General features: G+C 44.5%; 2 protein-coding genes across 2 annotated transcripts; one reads left to right on the top strand and one right to left on the bottom strand.

The window, feature by feature from the left end:
- Positions 1-1,642: 1,642 nt before the first annotated feature.
- Positions 1,643-4,189, bottom strand: LOC125758564 (uncharacterized). Its single transcript, XM_049415898.1, has one exon. It carries the CDS (start codon positions 4,187-4,189, stop codon positions 1,796-1,798), a length of 2,394 nt encoding a protein of 797 aa, XP_049271855.1. The 3' UTR covers positions 1,643-1,795.
- A 1,837-nt stretch (positions 4,190-6,026) lies between these two features.
- Positions 6,027-14,750, top strand: LOC119394986 (uncharacterized). The gene is made up of 7 exons (XM_049416046.1): positions 6,027-6,176; positions 8,571-8,656; positions 11,636-11,711; positions 12,011-12,223; positions 13,396-13,570; positions 13,939-14,024; positions 14,408-14,750. The coding sequence occupies exons 1-7, from the start codon at positions 6,027-6,029 to the stop codon at positions 14,696-14,698; spliced, it is 1,077 nt and encodes a 358-aa protein (XP_049272003.1). The 3' UTR covers positions 14,699-14,750.
- The last annotated feature ends 10,149 nt before the right edge of the window (positions 14,751-24,899 follow it).

The raw sequence follows: 24,899 nt of genomic DNA on the forward strand, positions 1-24,899 counted from the left end.
ATTATGATAATTACGATGCTTTTTTATCAGCGTTCCCTTTGAAACGGGACCGTGACAAGTGGCCACGTGGCCTGCTTTTTATAGTAAGGCGTTACTTCATCCGTTTTAGTTTAACATCCGGGCTATCTCACCGATTATTTTCTCTCTTCGTGCGAGCCCCTGTTTCTATATTCTACTGTTACACCTGCAGAGAATCCATTTGTATCAATTTATTGCCCACTCCTTTTTTCGCCAGTACCCCAAGCATTTCTTGCTTATCCGGACCGCTGACCAGTTAATAGCTCGGGCTGCATTTAATGGCAGAGTCTCGAAATAATGAAGACTCCCAATGCGTCCTGCTGGTTATTCAGTTACCATGTGTTCAGCAGTCTCCTGCAAATTCTAAGGCAGATGCTTTTCTGATCCTGTTGCGATTTATTTCTTCCAGGATGCGGTTGACTTCTCTTTCCTGTGTGAGTGTCGGGCCTAGGATATCAAAACGCTGCCTTTCGTGTTATGATATAAGCCGCAAGCCTCAGCTGTCGAATGTAGACACGCAGAGAAAGTTAACTTCATTGTGCGGCTGTCTCTGTAGTGGTCACTACTCAACGTTAATTTCGCAATGCTACCCGTGTACAAGCTCGTTAGAAGTGAGCAGAAAGTAAATAAATAAATAAATAAATAAATAAATAATAATAATAGCATTCCTGCTACTACTACTACTACTACTACTAATAATAATAATAATAATAATAATAATAATATTAATAATAATAACAACAACATCGGGGTTTTACGTCTCAAAACCACGATTTGATTATGAGGGACGCCGTAGCGGAGGAATCCGAAAATTTTTCGCCTCTGGTGTTCTACAACGTGCACCTAAGTGTAAATACATAGGTCTCTACACAGTAAAAAATTTTACACCCAAAAGGGTGTAAAAAGGGTGCTTTTACGTTTTAGCACCCTCTGCAACACCCTTTAACACCCACGAATGACTGATTTTGAAAAATACACCCTTTTTTTGGGGTGCTTGCATGATTCGCACCCTAAAATGGGCGCTAAGGGTGCTTTTGTGCCTGACAAGGGTGTAGGTACGATGGATCAGATGAAAAAATGCAGCAAAGTATGGCATGTGAGCCGAACCACGTCTCCATCATCTAGCGTCACACACACACACGCACGCACACACAATATGTGTAGCTGGCAGTAGAACAATCCGTCAAAAAACTAATATACAGAGATGTGTTCGTGATTTCTCGATGCTGTAATTTAATGTGAGACCATCTGCACACTCTTTATGTTTATTGCGTGTAGACATTGCAATGCAACAAAATAGAAACAACATGATAAATATCTGGTATCAGTTTATACAAATATCTACAACCTAAAGAAACGACTTGTTCAAAATAAGTACACTCGAATATTTTGCCTCCTCTCAGCAGAAGAAGCAGCAAATAAGTGATAAAACTGAACAAGTATGTGAAAAATAGCAATGCAGAAAAACCAGTCACATTGACAAATTATGTCAAGATAAAATACAGACCTATACATGCAATGCATGAACACACAAATACATACATAGATGAATTCACGTAGATATCCTTAAAAAATGGTAACATACGTTGGCAGATTAGGAGCACATGCTCTGAAAATAGGAGAGCTTCTGTAGTAAAGTGCAGGGATGCTGTGTTTAGCGGGAATACAAGTGCTGCACGACAAGCGTGTGATTGAAAATGACACTGAGTCAGAAAAGAAACATACACGCCAATTGGCAACGAAGCAATCGACATTTGTAAACACTCGAATAAATATTTTAAAACAAGGCATGTCGAGTGCTTATAATGCTGCGCCCCATGTGTTTACGTATGTAAAGTGGCTCCATCACAAACTCTGAGAAGGATGTTAAGATTCTGTACTTGTCAGTCGTGCTAACAACAAACACATGGAAGTGTTCATCGAAGCAAACAGTTTCAAGTAGCTCCAACACGATCAAAAGAACTTTGTTCACATAAAATAGTCCGCAAACATTCACAAACTCGGGCAAGCTGTCATCTGGAACGTTAAGGACGAGGCTGCATCCTACGCGGTATGACCTTCCGTCCATGGTGACACAATTCACATTAAAACAATTGTTGCATTCAAGGTCATGTTTGGAAATGAACTCTTTAACACAGCAAGGCAGATGCTCATATAAAACAGACTGACAGCCACTTGTAACCGGCATGCTCTTGTCCTCACCAGAAATAAAATAAAAACACTGACAGAACTGGTGTCTCATGGCAAGAGTGTGCGAAATGCGCTTCCAATTATGAACTTTACGCGAAATGTCTTTAAAGTACTGGTGCTTTGCCTCAAAACGGATTGCCCAGATGTCAACCAAAGGTCCAAATTTCTGAATACAAGATGGATAATGAATGAGGTAATGCATCTTGCAAGGAAATGAACATGACGGAAACAACGCCTTAAATTCTAGACAAAAAAGGTGTATCTTTCTCTGCAAGTACGCTATGTGCGAGACTGGGATTTTGTGGCTCATGATGATGTCCATGATTTCTCTAAGAAGTAAATAAAGCTGCCAGACTTGGTTGCCAACTGGAACACAGTTACCTACAAAAAGAGAAAGGTGGCGAAACAGTGCAAAAATTTGTGTTGCAGAACCCTTAATGGTAGCCTTTCCAGAAAGAAAGAGCTTAGAAAGCTTCTCTGGTTTGTTCTTTGAATCGCATGGGTCATACTTCCATTCTACAATCAAGCTGTTGAGATGTTCGAGTGAGAAGAAACCTTGTGAAATTAAAGATGAAATAATGTACTTCAGTGCGAATGGTATGACGCCTTCATGCAGGTCGTGCATTAAATCTGGGGGCAAGTGTTGGGTTGGATCGAATCCTTGAAGTGCAAGAAGTGGGCAAACCTCCTTGACGCCATACAGTGATGCAGTTGGCAGCCCTGCATTCAGCATGTTTAAATGATGTTGATGCCCTTCCGGCGTTCGCTGCACATAGTCACTCTCTAGATGCTTGTAGTTCACCTCGTGGCGCAGTGCCATACAGAATCTGCATATTCTTCCTTGAGTGAATGAAGCCTTAAAACCCCCAATTCTGTGGCTGGAAAGGTTGTCCCCAGTAAGGATGAAAACAGACCCTTTCATAACTTTTCCATTTGCAACTATGCCATCGTTTTCTAATATGGCCACGTCTTCAAGCAAGGGTGCAAGAATCTTTTGAAAACCGTATGTGGAGATATATTTGTCTTTCACTAGAATGACCAAGTTGATGCCTGAAAGCGCCGAGCGATATTTAGTGTTGAAGTTGAGCACAGAAAAGTAGACCGCAGTCAATTTGTGCTTTCCCCTTTTGCTCCCCAAAGGGTTGCACACCTCGAATTCATCTGTGTACAACTGCAAGCAAATCTTGCTCTTGTCCCCAGCAAAAAAAGGGTGATTCTTAAAAGCACTACCATCAAAAACTGAGCACATATGATCATGCATCTCTAGAAAACTGTTGAAGTCCCCTGAGAGGGCAGGATGTTCTAAAATACACTTGAGCACATCACGCAGTGGCACGTACTCCATAGTTTCACACTTTCCATTCACCTTTCCAAGCAATATGGTTTTGGGCTCAACAAGCGTGAAGTTATTCTTCCAGTGCGCCTTTCGGCCGCTTTCTGTCAAGAGCTTGCTCATCTGCGTTTTGTACGCCCTTTTTAGCTCTGCAGAATTTTCTTCATTCGACAGAAGCTTGTCATCGTCTAAGATAGAAGCAACGAATGGGATGATGTCATTTGCTATTTCATTCACCGTTGACTCTGGAAGGCGTCTTGCTTCCTTCCATTTTAAAAACATGACGGACAGATGTCTCACGTAGTCACTTGGAACATCAGAGCACTCCGATCGGGAATCTTCTATGGGAATTGCTTCTTGATCCTCCTGACTACAGCCAGCACCAGGTTGTGTTTCTGTGCTGCTTGGTGTTCTTTCCGCCACAAGATTTTGTTGAGGACGCCGGTTCACTCCTAATGCCTCATCATGATTGCGATACACATGTTTTCTGTATGAAGCGAAGACTCTGAATGTCTGCATACATCCTTCAACGCCACAGATCCAGTCTGTCTCGTGGCCATGGGCTAGGTTCAAATGCCTGAAGAGCGACTTGAGTGAAAATCTATGGCTGCCGCACCGTGAGCAACGATAGTAACGAATCCCTGGCATCTGTAAAAAGGACAAGACATTAATCACACGAAATGTCACTTTTTGATGGCGTGTAAGGAAGGAAACAAAAGCATTTGTGTTTGTCACCTATCGGAAAGAGTGAGCTGCGATGAAATTGTTTAATAGAGGAAATTATTCTACAAGGCTCACGAAATAACAAGAACAGCAAATATATGGCACTCAGTACACTTAGCATACCCTTACCTTTCTAAAAGGACATACTGGGGACGGCAGGATTCAGGACAGAGCTACATTCCGAGTCGAGATGGGAGCCTACCTGTTGGGTAAAAACGTACTGAAACAAAAAGAACGCCATCTCTCAACTGAAGGTGGCTAAAAGGACCACACAACACCTTCCCAAATCCACATGAATGTTGACTAAAAAAAGCAGAACTGATATTACGTGTACCTAATCAGTAAACTAAATCATGCAGCTGATTGTTGTTAACTTTCCGGACCATGCGCACCCAATTTATTACCTTTTTCTGAAACCATGCATGCCTATGTTTAATTTAGGCGCGTACAAATGATACCACCGCGGACACGAGAAAGGCAACAGAGTCCCCGTAGCCAACGTTAATGGCGAACTCGCACTTGAGAAGCAAAGAGAAAGCGGAAACGCCAGAGCCTCCGGAAAACCACGTTCGCTAGCGTCGAAAATAGGGAGCTTTCGAATAGCGCACGCAAAGCTTTGCGTTGGCTTGTCGCGCAACTGCGCATGCGTCGTACGCTAACCGCTTGCGGGCTCCCGTTAAGTGACGGAAATAGCGGTCCGCACACGCTAACGCTAACTTAGCGTGCGCTATTCGAAAACTGCCTAATGTTCACATTTTTTCTGCCCCTCCTGCATGCTGCCATCACCACTTCGAGAATTCATTCCATTTTGTTCGTTTTCTAAAAATTTAATTTCGTACCGAAATAAGTTATGCAACGAAAACACCAAAAAGAAATAGTTTTCATCTTTTCGAACCGTTTCGGGAGATACCCGAGCCGAAACCACTAAAGCGGACGCAGTGGCGGCGGCAGACTCGTCCGGCTGTCCGAGGTAGTACGTACCTTGGGGCACGCCTACGGTCCCTAGGCACGCCGACTCGCTGCTGCTTTAAATTCTTCTACTTCCATTGCTTCCAGACTTTTCAGCGATTTAATCCAGCTCTTGAGGAACGCGTCTTTGCAGAAGCCGCGCGGGCTGTCGGGCTACACGGGTACAGTCGAAAACTACGCCGATGCGAAGCACCACTGGTACCACCACTGCCTGCTGCTGCCACCGCCTGCCTGCGCAAGCAGCGCAAGCTCGCTACGATGGCTGAGACGCATGCTGCGCCGCTATTGGCTAGATGCGGTCACGTGATCTACGCACGCTTGCGATAGTTGCGACGCACGCTGCGCCGCTATTGGCTGGAGGTAAACACGTGATCTACGAGCGCTTCGAAATTTGTTTGTTGTTGGAGACAGTCACGTGATCTATGCGCTTTTAGCTTTTTGCTTTTAGTTTTTTTAATGCAAGTAGGCGCTGCGCCCGCGCAACGTTGTGCTCTTCTCTCCGTTGCTCTTCCTTTGCGGGCTTCATTATTACAGCTCTCGCCACTCCAGCGAAAAAGGCGGGAAAACGGGAAGCCATTACAGCAATCACAGTTGCAGCCCTGCTTGAAGGCGTTTTGTTGTGCGAACGACTGTTTATTCTATACCGACGCTGGATTACGTGTCTACAGCAATCACAGTTGCAGCCCTGCTTGAAGGCGTTTTGTTGTGTGAACGACTGTTTCTTCTATACCGACGCTGGATTACGTGTCTGCCACATTCGTCGACGGATTGCGTGCTCCGTTGTAGCGCAGTGATGTCGGCGCGGTGCCTTGTGAGCGTGCCAGCAATACATGCGAAGCGTACGTACACTTTAGAAGAAGGCACCCTGGATGCATTGAAGGCCGCCATATCCTCGTGCCCCATTTTGGGCGACAAGGTGGACCTTTCCAACAGCACATTCAAGGCAAGTCGCTGTTAATGTTTCCCTTTTATTCGCTTTTCATGCAATCAAAATATCGCAATAACACGTAACTTGGCACTATAGTAGCAAATAGACGCGCACGTTTCTTTGCTTCCTTTTTCTTTTATTTTTTGCTTAACAGTGACAGCCCACCGTCGGTAGCGACGTTTATTATTCGGCCATTATTTTTCCTTCATGTACTCCTCTCAGTGGTTTAATACTCATATCGCATGGCGGCTGGCTCGTCTAGCGGCATGCTGGTCGATTGCTAACCGGCCAAATTAAGTCATAAGCCGTCAGGAAGGCTCGCGCTTTCATCGCAGGTGAATGTATCAGCTCGCTGTCGGCAACGCTCTATATCTGCGTGAAGCGCCGCCAGCCGTGCGCTCCGAGTATCGTTCTTTGTTCACTGAGAGACACTGCTCTAAACACAGAAACAGTGTTTTTACATTCAGCGAACCTTTTGTTTACATAAAAACACTGAAATAACCCAGTGTAAACAACATTTATGTGATAATAACGTTGAGAACGTCAATCAGCAGACTGACTTTTTGGCTAGTGCCTGAGTGAGTTGCATAGTATTGCTCCTTCTTTGCGCAGGTTAGAGCAACTCTAATTCGAACCTTTATCAATGTTTAAGTGCGTACAAAGAAAGTTGTATTAATAAAATTTCTGACTCAATATTTAGGCGTTGCGCGTGTCATTTACAGATATTTGAACCCAACTTTGACGAATATGTGGATCTTGCACCAAATGACGGCGTATTCGACTTAGCACGAGTAATGGTGCTCTCCGAAGACAGAATGATGCCAGCAGAAGCAAATCTCGTTTCATCTCAAGAGGTAATTAACTGCAATCCGTGTTAGGCAAGCTTCGCGTTAGGGTTGGTTATGTGCTATGTGTTTGCTATGCATATATATATATATATATAATGTGTGCTCGTGTGTGCGTGCGTGTGCGCGGACTGCTTCATGGTGTTTAACGTCCCACAGCTGTTCAGGCACTGAGACTACATGAGAGGCGGCTTAAGGGAGGGGCGGTGGATAATTTTGAAGATTTGGGAATCATTTACGTGTATGTACTGACAACGCACAGTGCGCGGCCTATTCATTAGATGGAAAACAGCTGCACAGACTCCTACCTCATCTTTGCTTACCAACTTGCCGTGGTAGCTGATGAGGTACGCTATGGCGCTGCTACGCTCGAGGGCATGGGTTGTAACCGTGTCACACGACAGCTTTAACTGCGGTTATGCTTAACGGGGGATTATAGTATTTACCGTAGTTAACAACAACGTGCGTTGCCGTTGCTACATGTGCTTAGTTAGCTCAGTTGACCAACCAGGTGAAATCACTTGCTGATCATGTAGTGAGCAATAAGTTTGGGAACATCCTCGGCAAGTTTCGTAGTACGTGATAGCTGTTCTACACCTCCGCGACAGTGCATTCATTTGTTCCACCTACGACTACGTATTCAGTGTTTGCGCCATACACGAACGATGCGAAAAATATTTTCTCTCGAAAAACCTGTAGCGACGCTCTCTCGCTGATCTCCCCGGGGACGGAATAATCATTGTTTCTAGCCGTTCCAGGGCGAACCTTTTTTCCACGCGGTCCGTGAAAATCCTCAAACAACGCGAGGCTTCGAATTAACCTGCGACGCTTCGCTGCTGGTGAGAAGCTTGTCGGCCATCTTGTCAGCTTCTCGGTTTGTGAGAGTCAATGGTGCTTGCCTAGCTTGGTTTGCGATAAGCACGGTTAGGATACTAACTGTTGTTAAGTCTGCCGTGTAGGTACTCCTAACCGCGGTTAGCCTTAGTCAACTTAACCGTGGTTAAGGCTGTCCGTGTTTCAGGATTCTTCAGGGCTGCTGGGTGCGAAACGTATAAGAACATTCCTGAACATTGATTGGACACCACGTTGACGGTCCCGAAGTGGCCGAGGTTTTTCATAAGGCCCCCACTACGGCGTGCCTCGTAGTCATATTGTGTTTTTGTTGAGCAAAACATTGGAAGTTAACTTTCAAGACTTACAAGTGTTGCTTATCGATTAGGTGTCCTGATTATTTTAGAATGATCTCTCTTACACTGGGAACTTGCGCTCACCTTTATGTCATGACATGTTCAGTAAATGACAGTTCACTGTGCACACTGAACTGTTTGAACCTCTATTGAATACAGTTATGCCATCAAAGCTAATTCATATGTATTATACTTCTTTCAAGAATTCTGTTAGGTCTTAGAATTTGTGTTGAATGACGTTGCTCTGCCATGGATCCACACCTTAATGCGCACTTCCCATTTGACTGAATTGTTATAGATTTGTTTAAACCAATGCATATCCATACAACGGGCCATAATATGGTAATGACTTATGTGTATGACTCATCTGTATTTAGGGTTCACAGGAGGTAAATGAAAGTGAGCCTTCCGCGGCTGTGACAGTGGATGGTGGCAGCTCCTCAGGCCTGGAATGCTTTGATCTGTAAGTTGCGAGTACTTCTTGCTGTGGGCTGCCTATAAGGCGAGAGATTGACTATTATGCAATAAATAACTGTTCTACTTGCCTTGTAGGGTTGAAGGCGCGTTGAACTACCTTGTCAGCTGTGGCAGGTGGGTTAAAAGAAGGGTTGAGTTGGAGGGCTCCACTAATCTGCGGCAGGTGTTTGTGTAGGGCCAAATTGACACCAAGCTCTGTACTTGTTAGCCTCTGTGGTCACGTGTTATCTGCCTTGCAGTATGACACGGCAGATAGCTTCCTGCCTTTCCTTCCTTCACTCCCTCTGATAGCTTCATATCATGTGGTGTGAATTGTAAGTGCACTGCAGTGAGTACATTGTGTGCAAGTAGTTGCGTCCTAGTTAAGATAAATTATCATCTTGAGCGTATATTCATCATGCTACTTGAAATATTATCTACACACCATAACTCGCAACTTGCACTTTTTTTGGTGAACTGCTTTTTGTTTGGTATTTTTTTGTAATGACAGGCTTATATAAGATGTAAAGGCATTAATGCGGAATGAAAATGCGCACTTGCTTGTCTTTTTCCAACCAAACAAAAGCTTTAGCTTAATAACATTCAGAGACAATCAATTTTCACGATGACTGACATAATGGCACCTTGAAGTATCTAATTGTATGTTCCAGTCCTTCACGTTCAGATGACGACGGAAAGACATTTGTGTTTCCAAGTTTCGGATCCCTTCATGACACCATAATGAGCGATGGCCCAGTGACTTCCGCACTGTTTCGGCAAATTGTGGATGTCTTGTTTCAAGAGATGGTGAAGATAACAGTGTAAGTAGAAAAGTTGCTTCCCCTGTTTTAGATATGCATGTCATGATTATTAGGGCTCTATAACCTAGCCTCCAGTGCTGTTCTCATTAACTTATTTTTAAGATACTCAGCCTTCTTTTATATAAAAAAAACAAGTCTTTACTATAGGTCGGCAAAAATTTAGGAGTTACTCAGACTCACTAAAATATATTTTGCTCCGAGCGCTCACTCAGTCCGACTCACCGAAATTTTCCTCAACCGAACTCACCCAGACTCAGTAAACTTTTTCTCAACCGGACTCACTCGGACTCAAACTCACCGACATATTGCTCAGCCAGACTCACTCCAACTCACGGCTTGACACGAGTCTGGGTGAGCCTCATTGAGTCGACTATTGAGTCCGATGGCGTAAAATTAGCTTTTCTGATCATGGTGTAAATGTTCTTTAACGACAATATTCCACATAACTGATGCTCTACGACACATCTTTTGATCTTGTACCTTAAATACGAGTTTTCAGTGGTTGCGATGCAGTAAGGACATTGCTAAACATGCGACTCACACGAGATGTTTTTATCAAGAAATTCCCGTGAAAGGGTTTTGGGGGCAGGTCACGGCACCCCCCCCCTCCCCCACTAATGCCTCTGATCAATACACATTCAGATGGCGCTTGAACACAAGTGCATTGAGGTATTTGTGAATATATTTGAGTGTAAACGTAAGCCGATATAGGGCTAATAGTAATGCTGATATGTGAACAGATGGGACCATAGGTCGGCAATAAACGGTGAAACTCACTCGGACTCGCTCAAGAAATATATTTGTCGCTTAGGGATCACTCACACTCAGACTCACCAACATTTTCCTCAACCGGACTCACTAGGACTCACACTGACAAATTTTCCTCAACCGGACTCACTTCGGCTCATACTCACCACAGTATTACTCACCCGGACTCACGGCTAGATCTGAGTCTGAGTGAGTTTGCCGACCTATGGTCTTGACACACTCGTCTACATCCATGTAACCTGAAGCCTTCAGTGATAAATCTGTTGAAGATGTGTGCATATTTTTTAAACCTACTTAAGACCAATGAGTAATCTCCTCTGTAAAAGAAAACTTCTGAAAGTAATGCTTTTGAGAATTCAGTTTATGCCCATAGTCACTAAGGAGCATGATGTGGTTAAATTGACCCTCTTGACCAAGCCTGCCTATTTCTTTCTTGCAGGGTCCCAACGAGACACTTTTATAACAAGGTAATGATTCAACTACAAGAAAAGTACCCTCAGTTGCAAGACGCCATGGGGAGTGGCATGGTAAGAAAAGTTTGAATCATGCAGAGACAGTAATCAGTTACTTTCTAAGCTATGGATTACTGGGTCTTGCTTTGGAATTGTGCTGAAAACTGTTGAGGTGTATGTAGTCTGTCTATAGGAATTGGAAAATGCGGACGAATGACATAGTGTGCTGTCCTTAAAAGAACGCATTTATACGTTTAGCTTCACTTCCCGCCATTGCACTTAAATTAAATACGGGATATATATGTTTATTTCAGCCCTGATTTCCTCACAGCTGTCTATATAGCTGGTATGATCTTTAAGATGAAGCAGCAGTGTACATCAGGCCAGTAGCGAGGGGAGGGGGCCGAGACCCACCCCCCCCCCCCCGAAATTCTGAAGATTTTATGTATCTTACCCAAAATAACTAATAAAAATTGGTGTTTTTCAAAGCCTTCGTCAAGTGCCCCCCCCCCTCCCCCGAAAAAAAATCCTGGCTTCGGGCCTGGTGTACATTTAGTTGAACATTACATTAGCAGTTGATTCGCCGTGGTAGCCTGGCACGTAATGTTTTGTGCTGCTAAGCTAGATAATGCGAGATCGATTCCCTGCTACAGCATCCATTTTTCGATCGGGGAAAGCACCCTTGAGTGCGTTTTTAGTCGCCCGTTAAGGAATCCCAGGTAGTCAAAATTAATCCAGAGACTCCCACTACAACGTGCCCCATAATCATAAGTGCCTCATAAACCTCGTCGTTATTATTACTCTTCTTATGCGTGTAATTTTTCCCTGTCGATCAAGTAACATACTCCAATGTTTACAGGACTCATGGAGGTGCTCACTCCGGATGAAATTTAAAAACCAACGGCGGAAGCTATGCAACGATACTCGCGTTGCTGAGAATCGCAGAAAGTTTGCTACATCTCGCAAACCCGATGACAACTCTGCAGCGGATGAATTGAAGCGGCACAAGAAGCGCAAGATGGTGAGTGAAATTGAAATAATGAACACTGTGGACGGCTTGCGGAATCGTTATGTTTACAGTTATGTGCATATTCTGTAGCCGCTCGAACAAAATTAATATTTCTTCACATTAACAGGCAGAAATTTGGAAAATTTAAACTCAGGAGCAAGTTCACTTTCACATGTTGGCTGTTCCTTTATTTTCCAAATGACGGTATATTATTACAGCGCATATTTTGGGGGCAGGTCACCAAACATTGTTCTTGAAAGAATGAAGTTAACATGCGTTTCCTGTCTCACAATTTGTCTCACTTCCCACAGGACATTGACATCAGCGGTCTAGATGGGGAGGACGAGAATAGCCTCGCAAAACATGAGGAATGGCTGCGGGCTGAGGCATTCAATGCTGCACCAGATGAGAAAATGATTCACCACAGAATGAACTTGACCGCCAAAAGAAGGCTCCTCGAGGTGGCAGACATGAGCATTGGGAGTGCTACACGCAAATATCCATATCTGATGGACTTTGAACGAGTAAGCTGGGCTTCATTGTTATTTTTATAGGATAGACAGTGTTGGAGGGAAGGACTTCTCTGCTTCATCTTTTTCTAGCAAAATGACTGACATTCTTGTGCACTTACTTGTAGCCTTGCTTGGTACTTACGTAAAGTGCATGCCGCATTGCTTTATTACTCCCTTAACCCATAGTGCTATCTAATGAAGGGGGCAAGCACTATTTCTAGTCCTAGCCAACTTCTGGTAATATTGATTTGTTTACACCTCTCATAAAGGGGTCATGTCACGCCAGATGCCTTAGCCATTTTCGCGGCCACCTCAACTGTACCCACAAAGATCATGCTTAATTACTGAAGTGGAAGCAATATATTTTTAGAATATTTTGTACAGGAAAAAAGTTTGGTCATTGGAAGCCTTGATTGTCGTGTTAGTAATGGCCTTAGAACATCTCTTCTGAAAGTCGCGTGTCGCATCATTGCGAATTTTGTTTCTATATCAAGCAAGGACGACGTTCAGCACTTTACTAAAATCACTAAAATTATGGGAACGTTCATGCACACAAGCTTCGGGAAATTTTTACATAATATGCTATGCATGCATTCTTACTCATGTAATGTTTCTCTATGTTGCAATATCAAGGTAACACGTTACCTTAAGGAATATGTATTTTATGTAAAATATATTTACAGCTATTGAATTTTTAAGTTTTTCGAAAAAGATTAGAAATTTAAGAACACGTTCAATTGCATTAACACTAAAACGTAATTCGCACCATGTGGTGCCGCAACCGAAAATCGCATTTATTCCTCAATTCAAAACAAGTTCACTGACTGCTTTGTCATCGTCAAGCCAGCAACTGGTTTTCTGGATGAAGTGTTCCTTCTGTGAAACGTTTGCTCCAGCGCCATTGTCTGTTCAATTGTTCCCCATCACTTAAAGTGTCTATGCCAAAAATCATCGTTTTTCCAGTCTTGCGTTGTTACATGCAGTCGATGCTTCGCTGTACGGTCATTGTTAGTGCCGTTGCTTATGTTACCAAAGATGTGAAGGCGATAAAATAAGTGCAGATCTGACCACAACAGTGGGACGTGTCACATTACTGAGATGTGTCTTGTGTGGGGTTACGGCGCAATTCAGATTGTATGCTTGCACAAAAAATGCTGATGTACCATTTCTTTGGTTTTGTACAGTTTGCTTCAGACTTCCAAAGATTGACCGGAGTAGATGGAAAAGAAAAAATCAAGCTTGGCATCGATATGCTTGCTTCTTTGGCACGCAAACGTGTAGTGGGTCACGAGGACGTCTTTAAAGAAATTCAGACTGCAACACGGCTGGAACAGCAAGGTCACGCACTTCGAAGCAGACGTAAGTATTCAAAAACGTCCAAAACGTGAACGGTCTCTGATATCTGTGATAAAATTACAATGGATTAAAGTGATGAAATTATGGATGACAAATTCGTGTGCCAGATTAAGTGCATAAAATGCATGTTTACAGTGCGGGGTTTAGAAAGCAGGCAAGTATGAAGCACAACGTCAAATGTGGAATAGCTTGCCACGGAGCTTCTTGTGAGGGTAGAACGAACAAGGAAATTGTCCATTTCTTGCTACCTCTAGGGAGGGAGTCAGAATTGTACTGATTGCAGTCAGAATTGTACTGATTGCTGAATTGGCAGAATTACTTGAATTGTTAGACGCGTGCTTAAACCCATTAAAAACGTTTGATTTTTGCAGATCTCTTTGCTGTTGCTGTGCTCAAGATTATTTCATCTGATGTCAAGGAAAAAGCAGCAATGTCTTCGCTGTTTGTACATGAAGATGTAAGTTTCTGGCGCGTTTTGGCGAATGCTATGCGTCCTGAACTTTGTTGCAATTTTTCAATTTTTCTTCACACGGGCTCATTACTTTCTGAAGGATTTATATGCTTTTTAGGCGAGTTTAGGCTTTCCTAAGCACCAGAATTTCTTTTTTAGCTGTAGTCTTGCACTTCACCACAATTCGAGAGGCAGATATGGGCGGGAAAACTACCTTACTTTGGTTATACGAAATTATTGGATAAGTATGGGTTGTGTGCTTTGAGTTCAGTCTAATGTCAATTACATGACACTTTATATATAGGATAGGCACAGCAAACACTTCATGTGGTTCTGCCAGAACAACACGAACATCATTTCATGACAAATTATTTTTGGTGTCATCACAGGACGAGAGGGTGCCGCTGACGCCATGCGTGGTCTACTCTGGCCCCAGCTTGGAGCAAGCAGAGTTTCTACACCTGCACGTCGACAACCGAAACATCTTCCGCGTCAGTAATGCCGAAGAAGGAATGATAGCGCTGATGAGTGCATATTTTATTTTTAATATTGTGTACGGGCGCAAGGCGTTCAATACTACCACCGTGCTAGAACGGCTTTTTCTTGGCATGAGCAACACTTCACCGAGACCTGTGGCTACGAAGTTCGTGAACAAAGTTGTTCAGGCAATTCGACGCTGAAAATTTTAGCGTCGCATTGCCTGAACAACTTTCTTCAGTTGGTTTGTGCTAGGTGATGCATTAATGTTATTTGTATAATGTTGTTTTGCTTATTTGTAGCTGTGTATAATTACCTATAATTAAGTATTACCTCCTTCTTTTGATTGTTGTGTGTCGTAACTCAGTTGCGTGTTCATTTTTAGCTTATTCTGTTTCTCATCTCTGTATTCCGTACTTTTATGCAACGATGAATCAAGGTGCCAGGTGCACACTCTTACCATGGTATAGGTTGTCCCACATAACATGAGCCAAGATTGAAAATGGAAGGCACTCAGAGGCGAATTGACCTAAACGTATACTATTCACACGAGCCCATAGATACTCCATACCTGCCAACTCTTCCGAATTTTCCGTAAAATGTACGAATTTCGACCTGGCTTACGATTTTACGAATGTTACCTGAAATTTTACGGAAAACATATTTCCGATAAAAAAAAATTAAAAGTTCATTAGAACAGCGTGGCCTTCGTGATCAGCTACTGCGCATTGCCGTAGCTAGTCGCGGAGGCCCCGAAAACGGCGCTGTGTTATCAGCAGCAGCTGCTTCAACATTTAGCGACTTCTGTCGTCTCGGGGGGGGGGGGGGGGTAGCTACGAATCGACGCCTTGGCGCGTACGCAAAGCGCAAACATGTCGCAGTGGGCTTTGTTCGCGGGTCGGCGGTGACGACTACGTTGTTCGTGTCGCTTTTCGTATTACCGGCTGCCGCGTCCGACGCAGTAGGACTGCTGTGTTTAAGCCCAAGTGCGACGTGCAGTGGGCACGTTTGGGAGTTGTTCGAAGTGTTGACGGATCGCTCAGGTTCCACAGAATTTTATTGGTTATGCTGGGCAGTCTCTCCATTCCCCACAGTAATGCGGAATGCGAGAGAATATTCAGCACTGTCAACAAAACTCGAACAGAGTTTACCTCATCTTGTCTGTGAAGAAACTCTCGAGAGCCTGCTGATGGTGAAAGGGCACCAGAGTGGAACTTGCTTTGAGCAAAGCTACACGGAGAACTTTCTGAAGCGGGCAAAGTCCGCAACCGCGAAGTCGCTGCAAAAATAAATTGTTGCCCAATTGAGTTGTTGCTGATTACTCTGACCGATTTCACGTATGTTTGGAAAAACAATATTAAGCTTGTCGCTAAAGGCGAAACCCTCGGAACTTGAAAACAAAAAAAAAGTCAGTTTCACTGCAAGGGCGGAACAATGAATGCGATAGCAACAAATTGTAGTGTTACACTAAGTGAGGCTGGCAGCTAACTGTTTTGTATCCGATCTCGCGTAACTACAAAACGCTGGTGTAAGAGAATACGGCCGCTCCAGGAGCGATGCTCTCCGCATTGTAACTTCGCGTTGAGAGCGCAGCACGTAGAAGGGTGTACGAGCCGCCCGCTGTGATGGCTTTCGAGTTAGCGCGCGCGAGCGATCGCGCCCTTAGATTCAAAGCTCAAAGTTGCTCCTCGCGCGACACCCCCCCCCCCACCATTGCGTCTTTAATGCTCGTTAAAGATGGGCGGGGCGTTTTCTGTCTGCTTCGACGGCAGGCCTCCCGAGCGGGGTGATGTTATCGCATGCACCCTCCGATCGACGGAAACGGGCCGGCTCGTTTGAACTCTGCTTCGGCCGCGTTCGTCGCCCCCGTGGTAAAACATAAAATGCGCGGGGGGATCTTATCAATTTGGACTTCGTACCGGAAGGACATGACGGCGCCGCCAAAAGCCCGTCGAGACTGTCCATATAATTGCTATCGCAATAAAAAGTGGGTTGGCTACCCCCCCCCCCCCCCGGCCGCATGAAAGTTTTACTAATTTCTATGTCGCCAGGTTGGCAGGTATGTACTCAGACCATTTTTTTATTTTGCCTAAACTAATGAATTAGGTTTAATTCACAAACTTTTTATTTTTGGCTTAAAACCTAAAATATGAACACTGAGCTGTAGAGCACGTTCAGAAACCACCGTATGAATTGTTTCCTGTACGATATGTCAAGCGCTGTTATTTTTTCCGTGTTGTAAAAAAAACCTAGAGCACTGCGCTAGCGGTCGGTCACCTGGCTTCTTTTTGAATTTTGCGGGCTTTCTTTACAACGCGGAAAACAATAACGTCATGAGACGTATCGTACAGGGAACAATTCGGACGGTGGTTTCTGAAAGTATTAACAACTCGGTGTTCATATTTCGGATTTTCAGCCAAGAATTAAAAAGTGAGGTAATTAAACATATTCATTTAGATTAGGGGTAAATAAAAAAGTAGTCAGAGTATGTATAGGCTTGTGCGAATAGTAGACGTTTGGTTCAAATCGCCTCTGAAGTGCCTTTTATTTTCAAAGTCTTGGCTCAAGTTATGTGGGAAAACCTGCATATGCGTGTACATCATTTATTGTAACCGATTGTGTACATGAAGGAATACTTATAAACTGAAACCACTGTGATTGTATTTATTGTAAAGAATGCTTAATAAACTGAAACTGAAAAAATAAAATTGCACATTTTAGGTGTCGCGTTTCAGGTTCACGTATGTGAGCATGTTAGACGTCTAGTGGCAAAGATGTCTGGCAGGAAAAAGTAAAATAGCACCGACTACTAAATGTGTTTTATTAGCAGAATAAATGAAGACTATGCAGCAGTTTAGTTTTGTGTAAGACGCATTATGCATAGCGTGTAGAATAATATATGTGTGTGTGTGTGTGTGTGTTCGGCCGGAGTTCATCAGGCATGATTGCACGTGTTTTAAATATATTTCAGCGCACACTGATTGAATGGAGCTCGACCGCTGGCACACTATCGCCAATCATGACCACATCTTTCAAGTACTGTCTAATGAGTGCATGCTGATATCTATTAGTGCATTCTATAGAAGAATACTGCCACCCCTGCTATGGGCACTCAACACCCTTGTACACCCTTCTGGCACCCTCCTCAGTGGGTGCTAAAAAAGTGAAGGGTGTAGAAGGCACCCTTTTTTTAGGGTGTTTCTGCAACACCCTACAGTTTTTTTACATGTACACCCTCTTCTTAGGGTGCTTGGGAAAGCACCCTTTTTGGAAGGTGCTCAGTTAACATCCTTAGGGTGTCGCCCATGGGACAAGCCCATTTACACCCTTTTGGGTGTAAAAATTTTTACTGTGCACCGCTATTCACACTATTGCCACTTATAGGTCCGATTACCTGGTGATTAGTAAAAGTAAGAAAATTAAGGGAAACCTACACAAGGAAAACAAATATATCTTAGTAAAATAAAAAAAAGCGGTTGCTTGTCAAACACTGCGAATAAGTATAGAAATGCGATACAGGCGGCACCCCCAAGAACTAATAATAATTGTTGCGTTTTACGTCCCGAAACCACGATATGATTGTGAGAGACGCCGTAGTGCAGGGCTCCGGAAGTTTCGACCGCCTGGGTTTCTAAAACCCAAATATAAGCCCCTAGGCCTCTATAGCATTCCACCCCTATCGAAACGCGGCCGCTCCTACCTTCGGGTCACCAGTCAAGCACCATAACCACTAGACCACCGCGGTGGGTAACCCCTGATAGTTATGACAATTAAGCATTTAAGGTAAGACCACAGAAAATTCAGTGCCTATGGAAAATAACGTAAAACGGCTCGTTGGGACGCTCTTGGAAAAACGGAGCATTTGGTATAACAACCGCCCACCCAGGCAGTTAAAACCAACCCTGCACCAGAAATTCACTAACCGCCAGGAGGTTGTCTGGCGCTGACTGCAAACACATTCGTTCCTGCTCCCATACATTTAGGCCCGTATATACCCCGACACGATACCCGTATTGCTCGCATTGTGGGTCAATAGCCGCACTTCATCACATTCTCTGGGACTGCAGACAGCCCTCCCCCCCCCCCCACCCTCTCTCGATCTCCTGGTCGCTCCCTCACCCGAGAGGTGGGAGGAGGTTTTGACCTCCACCAGCCTGGGAGTTCAGCTCCAGGCCATACAGAGGGCAGATGAGGTGGCCAACTGGTTCAGCCTGGCGGATCACCTACCTCCATAAAGTCTGACGATAACAAAGTTGTGTTCTCTTTCTCTCTCGAATTCCTTTGCTAACATCTTCAAGATGGCTCTTAATAATTCACGTTTTTATAATGCAAACTCAAGCACTAGCTGCACTTTATAATGCAAACTCAAACACTAGTTAGGTTAATTTTCTCATGTCTTCAGTTCCCGTGGTTCCCTTGTCTGAGTTCACATGTCTTCAATTCATTTTGTTCATTCCGTCGTTATGCAAGAACGCACGAATGCAATTTTCACTGCCTGCACTTTTCTAGTTCTGCGACAACAGACGTTTTCTTAGCACGTTGAACTCAAGCACCACGCGAAAGGAACATGAACGTGGAAATACTAGGACTGCCATGTGCTTCAGACGACAACTTAAAGGCGACAGTGGGTACAATGGCCACTTGTCGTGGACTCCAGTCGTGCGATGGACACATTGATGTGGGCCATCGTGGCCCATCGAAAGACAAAGATAAGCAAATATTGTGGTAAGTTTCGCCACCAGGAAATCCCGTGATAGATTCAACTCGGCAGCTAGAAAAAGGCAGCTTCGTACAAGTGGTGCCAAGCCTGAAGGAAGTGCAAAGCTGGGCGGCCTTTTTTGTTTCTCTTCGGTTTTCTCTTTCTTTCCTCCTCTCTTTCTTTCTTGTTCCCTTTTCTATTTTTTCTGTCTTTTTTTCTCTCTTTATTTCTATTTAGGTCTATTTTTCTTCCTTTTTTTTCATTTCTTTAATGTCTTTCTATTTGTCGCTTGCTTCCTGTTTTTCTATTATTATACGTGGTTTTGACTGCGCTCGAAGAACGAAAGGATGAAGACTTCTCTTTGGCTCGAGCACGCGCTCAATATGCTACAGTTGGCTATGCTATATGTGGTTTTGCGTCTGGTAATATCATCATCAAGGCGCTCGAAGAACAAGAGAAAGAAGATTTTTCTTTGGTGCGAGCGCGCGCTCAGGTGACTATGATTTGCCTTCGTTACGCCAAGCTACGACAACATCATACGATCACAGCCTACGACAGCCCGGCCCCGTAAAGCGCTCCGCACTTAGAACAAGACTGAACACGAGTCACTACCCGCCACGTTGGTCTAGTGGTCACGGTGCTCGACTGCTGACCCGAAAATCGCGGGATCGAATCCCGGCCGCGACGGCCGCACTTTTGATGGAGGCGAGAATGCGTGAGGCCCGTGTACTTACATTTAGGTGCACGTTAAGGAACCCCACGTGGTCGAAATTTCTGGAGCCTTCCACTACGGCGCCCTTCATAATCATATCGTGGTTTTAGGACGTTAACAACCAACGATTATTATTAACCCGAGTCGCCTGCCTTTGATGGGCACACGCCCAATCTACGCCAATAAACATCTCCGCTTAAGGTATTGTTCCGCAAAGCTCGTGAGGCGCAAACAGCAAAAAAAGGGAAAAATTGCATGAATATTCCAGGGCCGCGTTCTGATCGGGAAAGCGGAGAACTCAACGGCTGTACACATTCAGTCTGAAGATGATTTCAGGAAAATTGTGCAGGCCCTCGTGCCGAGTTGAGCTTCTTATTTGCCAATATGCTTAATATTTCTGAATTGAAAAAAAAAATGGACCATCTCCCCGAAGGGAACGCTGATGGGATGCGAAGAAGCAGCGTTGCGCACGGGTGGCGTCATGGGTTGAACGGCGCTAACGCGGGTGCTGCGGTGAGCGTTGGAAGATTCGTTTGAAGCGAAACTCGGTGTAGCGTTTACTGGTGTAAACCTTTGTTTGAAACGCAGACACGGGAGGCGAGCGGGCGTTGGAGCCGGCAGCTGCGGCGCTCCGGCGAGTGAGGGAGAGAGTGACGTACGCGCGCACCTGCGAAGGAAGCGTGCGAGGGGCATGGAGGAAGGAACAATAAGGAGAGGCCCTGACGTCACATTTGTGAAGCCTCCACATCGCAAACACCCGCATCGCCTCCTAGCGAAGGAGCCTCGAAACATTTCGCGATTTCCGTCGTGTCGTTTGCAAGCGCATGCGCGATTCGAGCCTTTTTTTTTTCGCCGTGCAAGCGGGGCCACGCGCCGCGGCGCAGTCGATTCACGCATGCTGCTCCTTCTGTGCGTTCTTTAGGAAAGCTACGCAATGCCCATCTGTTGCGTATGGTTGCGTATACCGGGTGCAAATTGCGTGCACAGCGGAAAGTACCGGGTGTCACTTTTCATGTGTACGTACACGTCCGCTTCATTGCTGATCACTAATGCATGGTATTTGCATGCGAAGCTCTCACTGCGTGCTTGTTCTGGTGTGCGCACTGGAATTACAAACTTTACGTGCACGATCGCGTATACAATACAGCGGTGTCCTCTTTTCGACGTGAAGTTACGTCAACTATAGGTTGGCGTTGCGCCGAATAGCTACTACGCTCACTCCATATACACGAACAAAGAACCGGTAATCCGGCAACAGATCGGGAAATCGGGTTACGAGAAAGGGAAGGCTTAACGCCCAGCAGAACGCGTAAGTCACTGCTAGGTGAGTTCGAATACGATGATGCAGGGGCTGAACGTTTTTGATCACGGCACGTACCGGTATTCTATACTGTTGCACAAAAACGCTCCACGAAGAATTTCAGCACGCAGCGCTCGGGCCTGCCATGCACGAACAGCCTGGTAAACGTCTGCTTGCAACATTTTACTGCGTGCGAACCGCACAATACGCGCTAAGTTTACGCCGGGACTACAAATCTGCGCAGAAGCGAACCACCGCGGAGAGCACGCCGTGGGGCGTCTGCTGTTTTGTTTGCCCCATACCGGTTTGTTTGCCCCATAAATCTGACGTCACTTCCGCCACACTTTTCGCAATGCATTGAAATACGATAGGGCCTCTCCTTAGTATTCCTTCCTCCATGGCGAGGGGTGCGTGACGTCAACGCCCAGCTGTGGCGAGACCTACTTGGCACCGCTCCAACATCTGCGCCGAGGGAAGCGCGTTGCCTCGCGTTTGTGCGGACGGACGGACAGCGTTACACAGGCTAGTCAAAGAGCTGCTACGCATCTAAAAAAGCAAAACTGTGCCAAATTTTGTTTTCCATTCCAATGTGCGAAATTTGCGCAGGAATTTAAACAGTCTGGTTACTTGTATAGAAGCTTTGGAGGCTGCTTTCGACATTACTGCTCTGAGTGAAACATGGTTGAAATATGGTGAAACAATTAGTATGCAGAGTGTCAGGCTGTTATCGCAACCATAGATCTGGCGTGCTCGGGGTGCGGGGTGGCAGAGGGTGGACTTGCCTTGTTTGTGCGGATGAATATTGCGTGTAATGTCATGCATGCTGCGTCTGTTTCAAGTCGATATATAGAAAGACTGTTTATCAAGATTTAAAGAGGGCCAACCATTGGTACAGTGTACCGCCCACCCGGTTCTTCTGTAAAAATATTTTTGAGGAAACTTGAGTCTGTGCTTATGACAGCTTCCTGCGTGCACGGTAGACATACTGTAGTTGTCAGGGACTTTAATACTCACATCTCCTGCGACACCTGGAATGAGTACACATTTCTCCTGAAATCGTCTAACTTGCGTAATGTAATAACTGAGCCGACACGTATTAGTACACCAAGCACCCGCCTGCTCTTCTCTCCGCTGTCCTTTCCATCTTTCTTTCCCTTTCCCCCTCCCCTTAGTGTAGGGTAGCAGACCGGATGCTACAATTCTGGTTAACCTCCCTGCCTTTCTCTCGTTTTATTATCTCTCTCTCTCTCTTTCTTATTGGTCATGCCATTTGCAACGTTGACAATGATGCGTCTGCTTGCAGGCTTCCTCTTCCTGTAGCTGACCACTCGCCTATTTTTGTTGCCATCACAATTGCACCTCTTAATGCTAAACCGTCCAGGGGGAAAGTCGCTACAAAGGTCGATTAGAAGTTACTACGAGACCAAATAAGTGAAATCGATTTATGTGCTAGTTATGATGAGGATGTTAATACTGAGTACGGCAATTTCATACGCTCGCTTAAAAATACTGTGTCATTATGCACTACTATAACAAATAATAAATATATCGACCCTCTCTGCCCTTGGATGACACCCACTATTTTGGAGGTACTGAAACAAAAAGACGTGCCACAAATGGAAGCAGCATAGGAACAATGAATATTACCTAAAACAATTCAACCTTTGTAGAAATCCATCACTTTCCATGATGAGGAAACGGAAAAAAGAATGCTTCACTAAGCTCGTCGAAGAAGCTGAAGGCAACACTAAAAGAGTTTGGGCGATTGTTAAAATTGCAGTTGGTTTAGATTACGATAAACGCGTGTTACCTGATCTCATAACATAGGACACGGTGGATAGTTTTAGCAGCCATTTTGCAGACGTCAAGTGGTCTTTGCTTGCCCAGTTTCCTGACACTTCATCATACGCGCCCTTCTAGACCAGTCTCTCATAGCTTTGGCACGTTTGGCATAGAACTGCCCCACCTCTTATCAGCAGTGAAAAATCCAGATGGTAGTAAAGCGGCCGGACTTGATACTATTATAGTTAAATTGATAAAAAATAATGCCATTTTGACAATCCACCTGTTGCAGATATTTCGCCACTGGCAGTACAATGGTATGTACCCATGTGAGCTTAAGTTGGGCGAAACCATCCCCGTATACCAAGATGGTGACCATTCAGGTGCCTCGAGTTACAGGCCAATATCTGTATTGAGTGTGATTAACACGATATTTGAAAAGATACTCTCAGCGCAAATTACATCATTCGCTTCCAAACATAGCATAATTTGCCGAAACAGCATGGTTTCTGGACGCACAGATCCACGTCTTCTGCAGTTCTGGTATTAACACAACCAATTAATAAGGCCCCAAACAGCAACAAGAGCCGTCGTAGCTTTCTTAGACATAAGGAAGGCATTCGATTCCGTTAACCAGAACATGATGTTAACTAAGCTTCACGACTATGGCTTTAGAGGCATAATTCATCAACTTCTCAAATTCTACCTTTCCTACCGACAACAACGAGTAGTGGTAGATCGTATTGCGTCCTCTACGGAGTCAGAGGTCTCAGCAGTTCCACAAGGCTCAGTTATTCGACGTATTCTTTTTGACTATGTTAATGACCTTCGCTCTGTGTCACTACACTCGGAAGCTTTAACGCATGCGGAAGACACGCCACTAATATTTGTTGGAGACAGCCTAAATCAGATCGAAGGTGAAGTCAACGAGGAGCTACAGATAGTTCACTTAAGGTTTAATCGAAACCACCTAAATATTAATACAGACAAAACTAAGTGCATGGTTTTTCAGTCCAGGAAGATACAGCCCGATTTTGACAACTATAATTTGCATTTAGAGTATGCATTGTCCCAGCGAGTGACCACGCTTAAATATTTAAGCGTTACTAAAAAACCGAGAGTGTTTCAGCACAGACATCTTGCGTACCCTATAATTCGCATTTGTGCATAGCCATGTCAGCTGCTGCATAGCATCGTGGGGCAGCACATATAGAACAACTTGAAACCTCTCAGCCACTTACAAAAGAGGGCAATAAGAATTATTACATTTATTAGATTTTCAAATAGGACAGATACCACTAAACCGCTGTTCCGACACATGCACGTACTTCCAATGGACTTTGTTCACGTAATAAGCATTGCGGATATAATACACAGAATAATAAAAGATGACGACCCTCTACCACTAAGCATTTTTAAGTTACCGGTGCTCAGCACAAGAGCTGTGGCGGACAATTGCTTTGATTTACCGGTTGCTAAAAATGGCTGCGGTCGGCGGCTAATAGAATTTCATGGCGTTTTTATTTGTAATGATACTATACAGGCCGTTGTGAAAGCAGCACGCAACTTTTCTGCGGCCATGAAGCGTTTTATGTTAGCGGAGACTGGGGTAGTTTGATAAATAATCTATGTGCTTTTTTTTGTCTGTAAAAGTGCATTTTGGAATCTAGAACATGTTTTTATACCTGTACCGTTTTTCACTATTGGTACCGTTTGCTGGGATATGTGATGTCTAACATTTGGACCCGACACTAGCCAGTCAGGCTATGAGACAAAAAGTTTTCTTTCGAAGTTTTTGTATAACATGTTGAAAGTGACAATAAAAAAACACCACCGTTTCAGGACTGACGACTCTACACACGCTCTTGCAAACCAGTTGAATAAAGGTTACCATCCAACTGGACCACGTGT

Source organism: Rhipicephalus sanguineus, chromosome 5 (assembly GCF_013339695.2).
Source record: "Rhipicephalus sanguineus isolate Rsan-2018 chromosome 5, BIME_Rsan_1.4, whole genome shotgun sequence".
Lineage (NCBI taxonomy): Eukaryota > Metazoa > Arthropoda > Arachnida > Ixodida > Ixodidae > Rhipicephalus > Rhipicephalus sanguineus.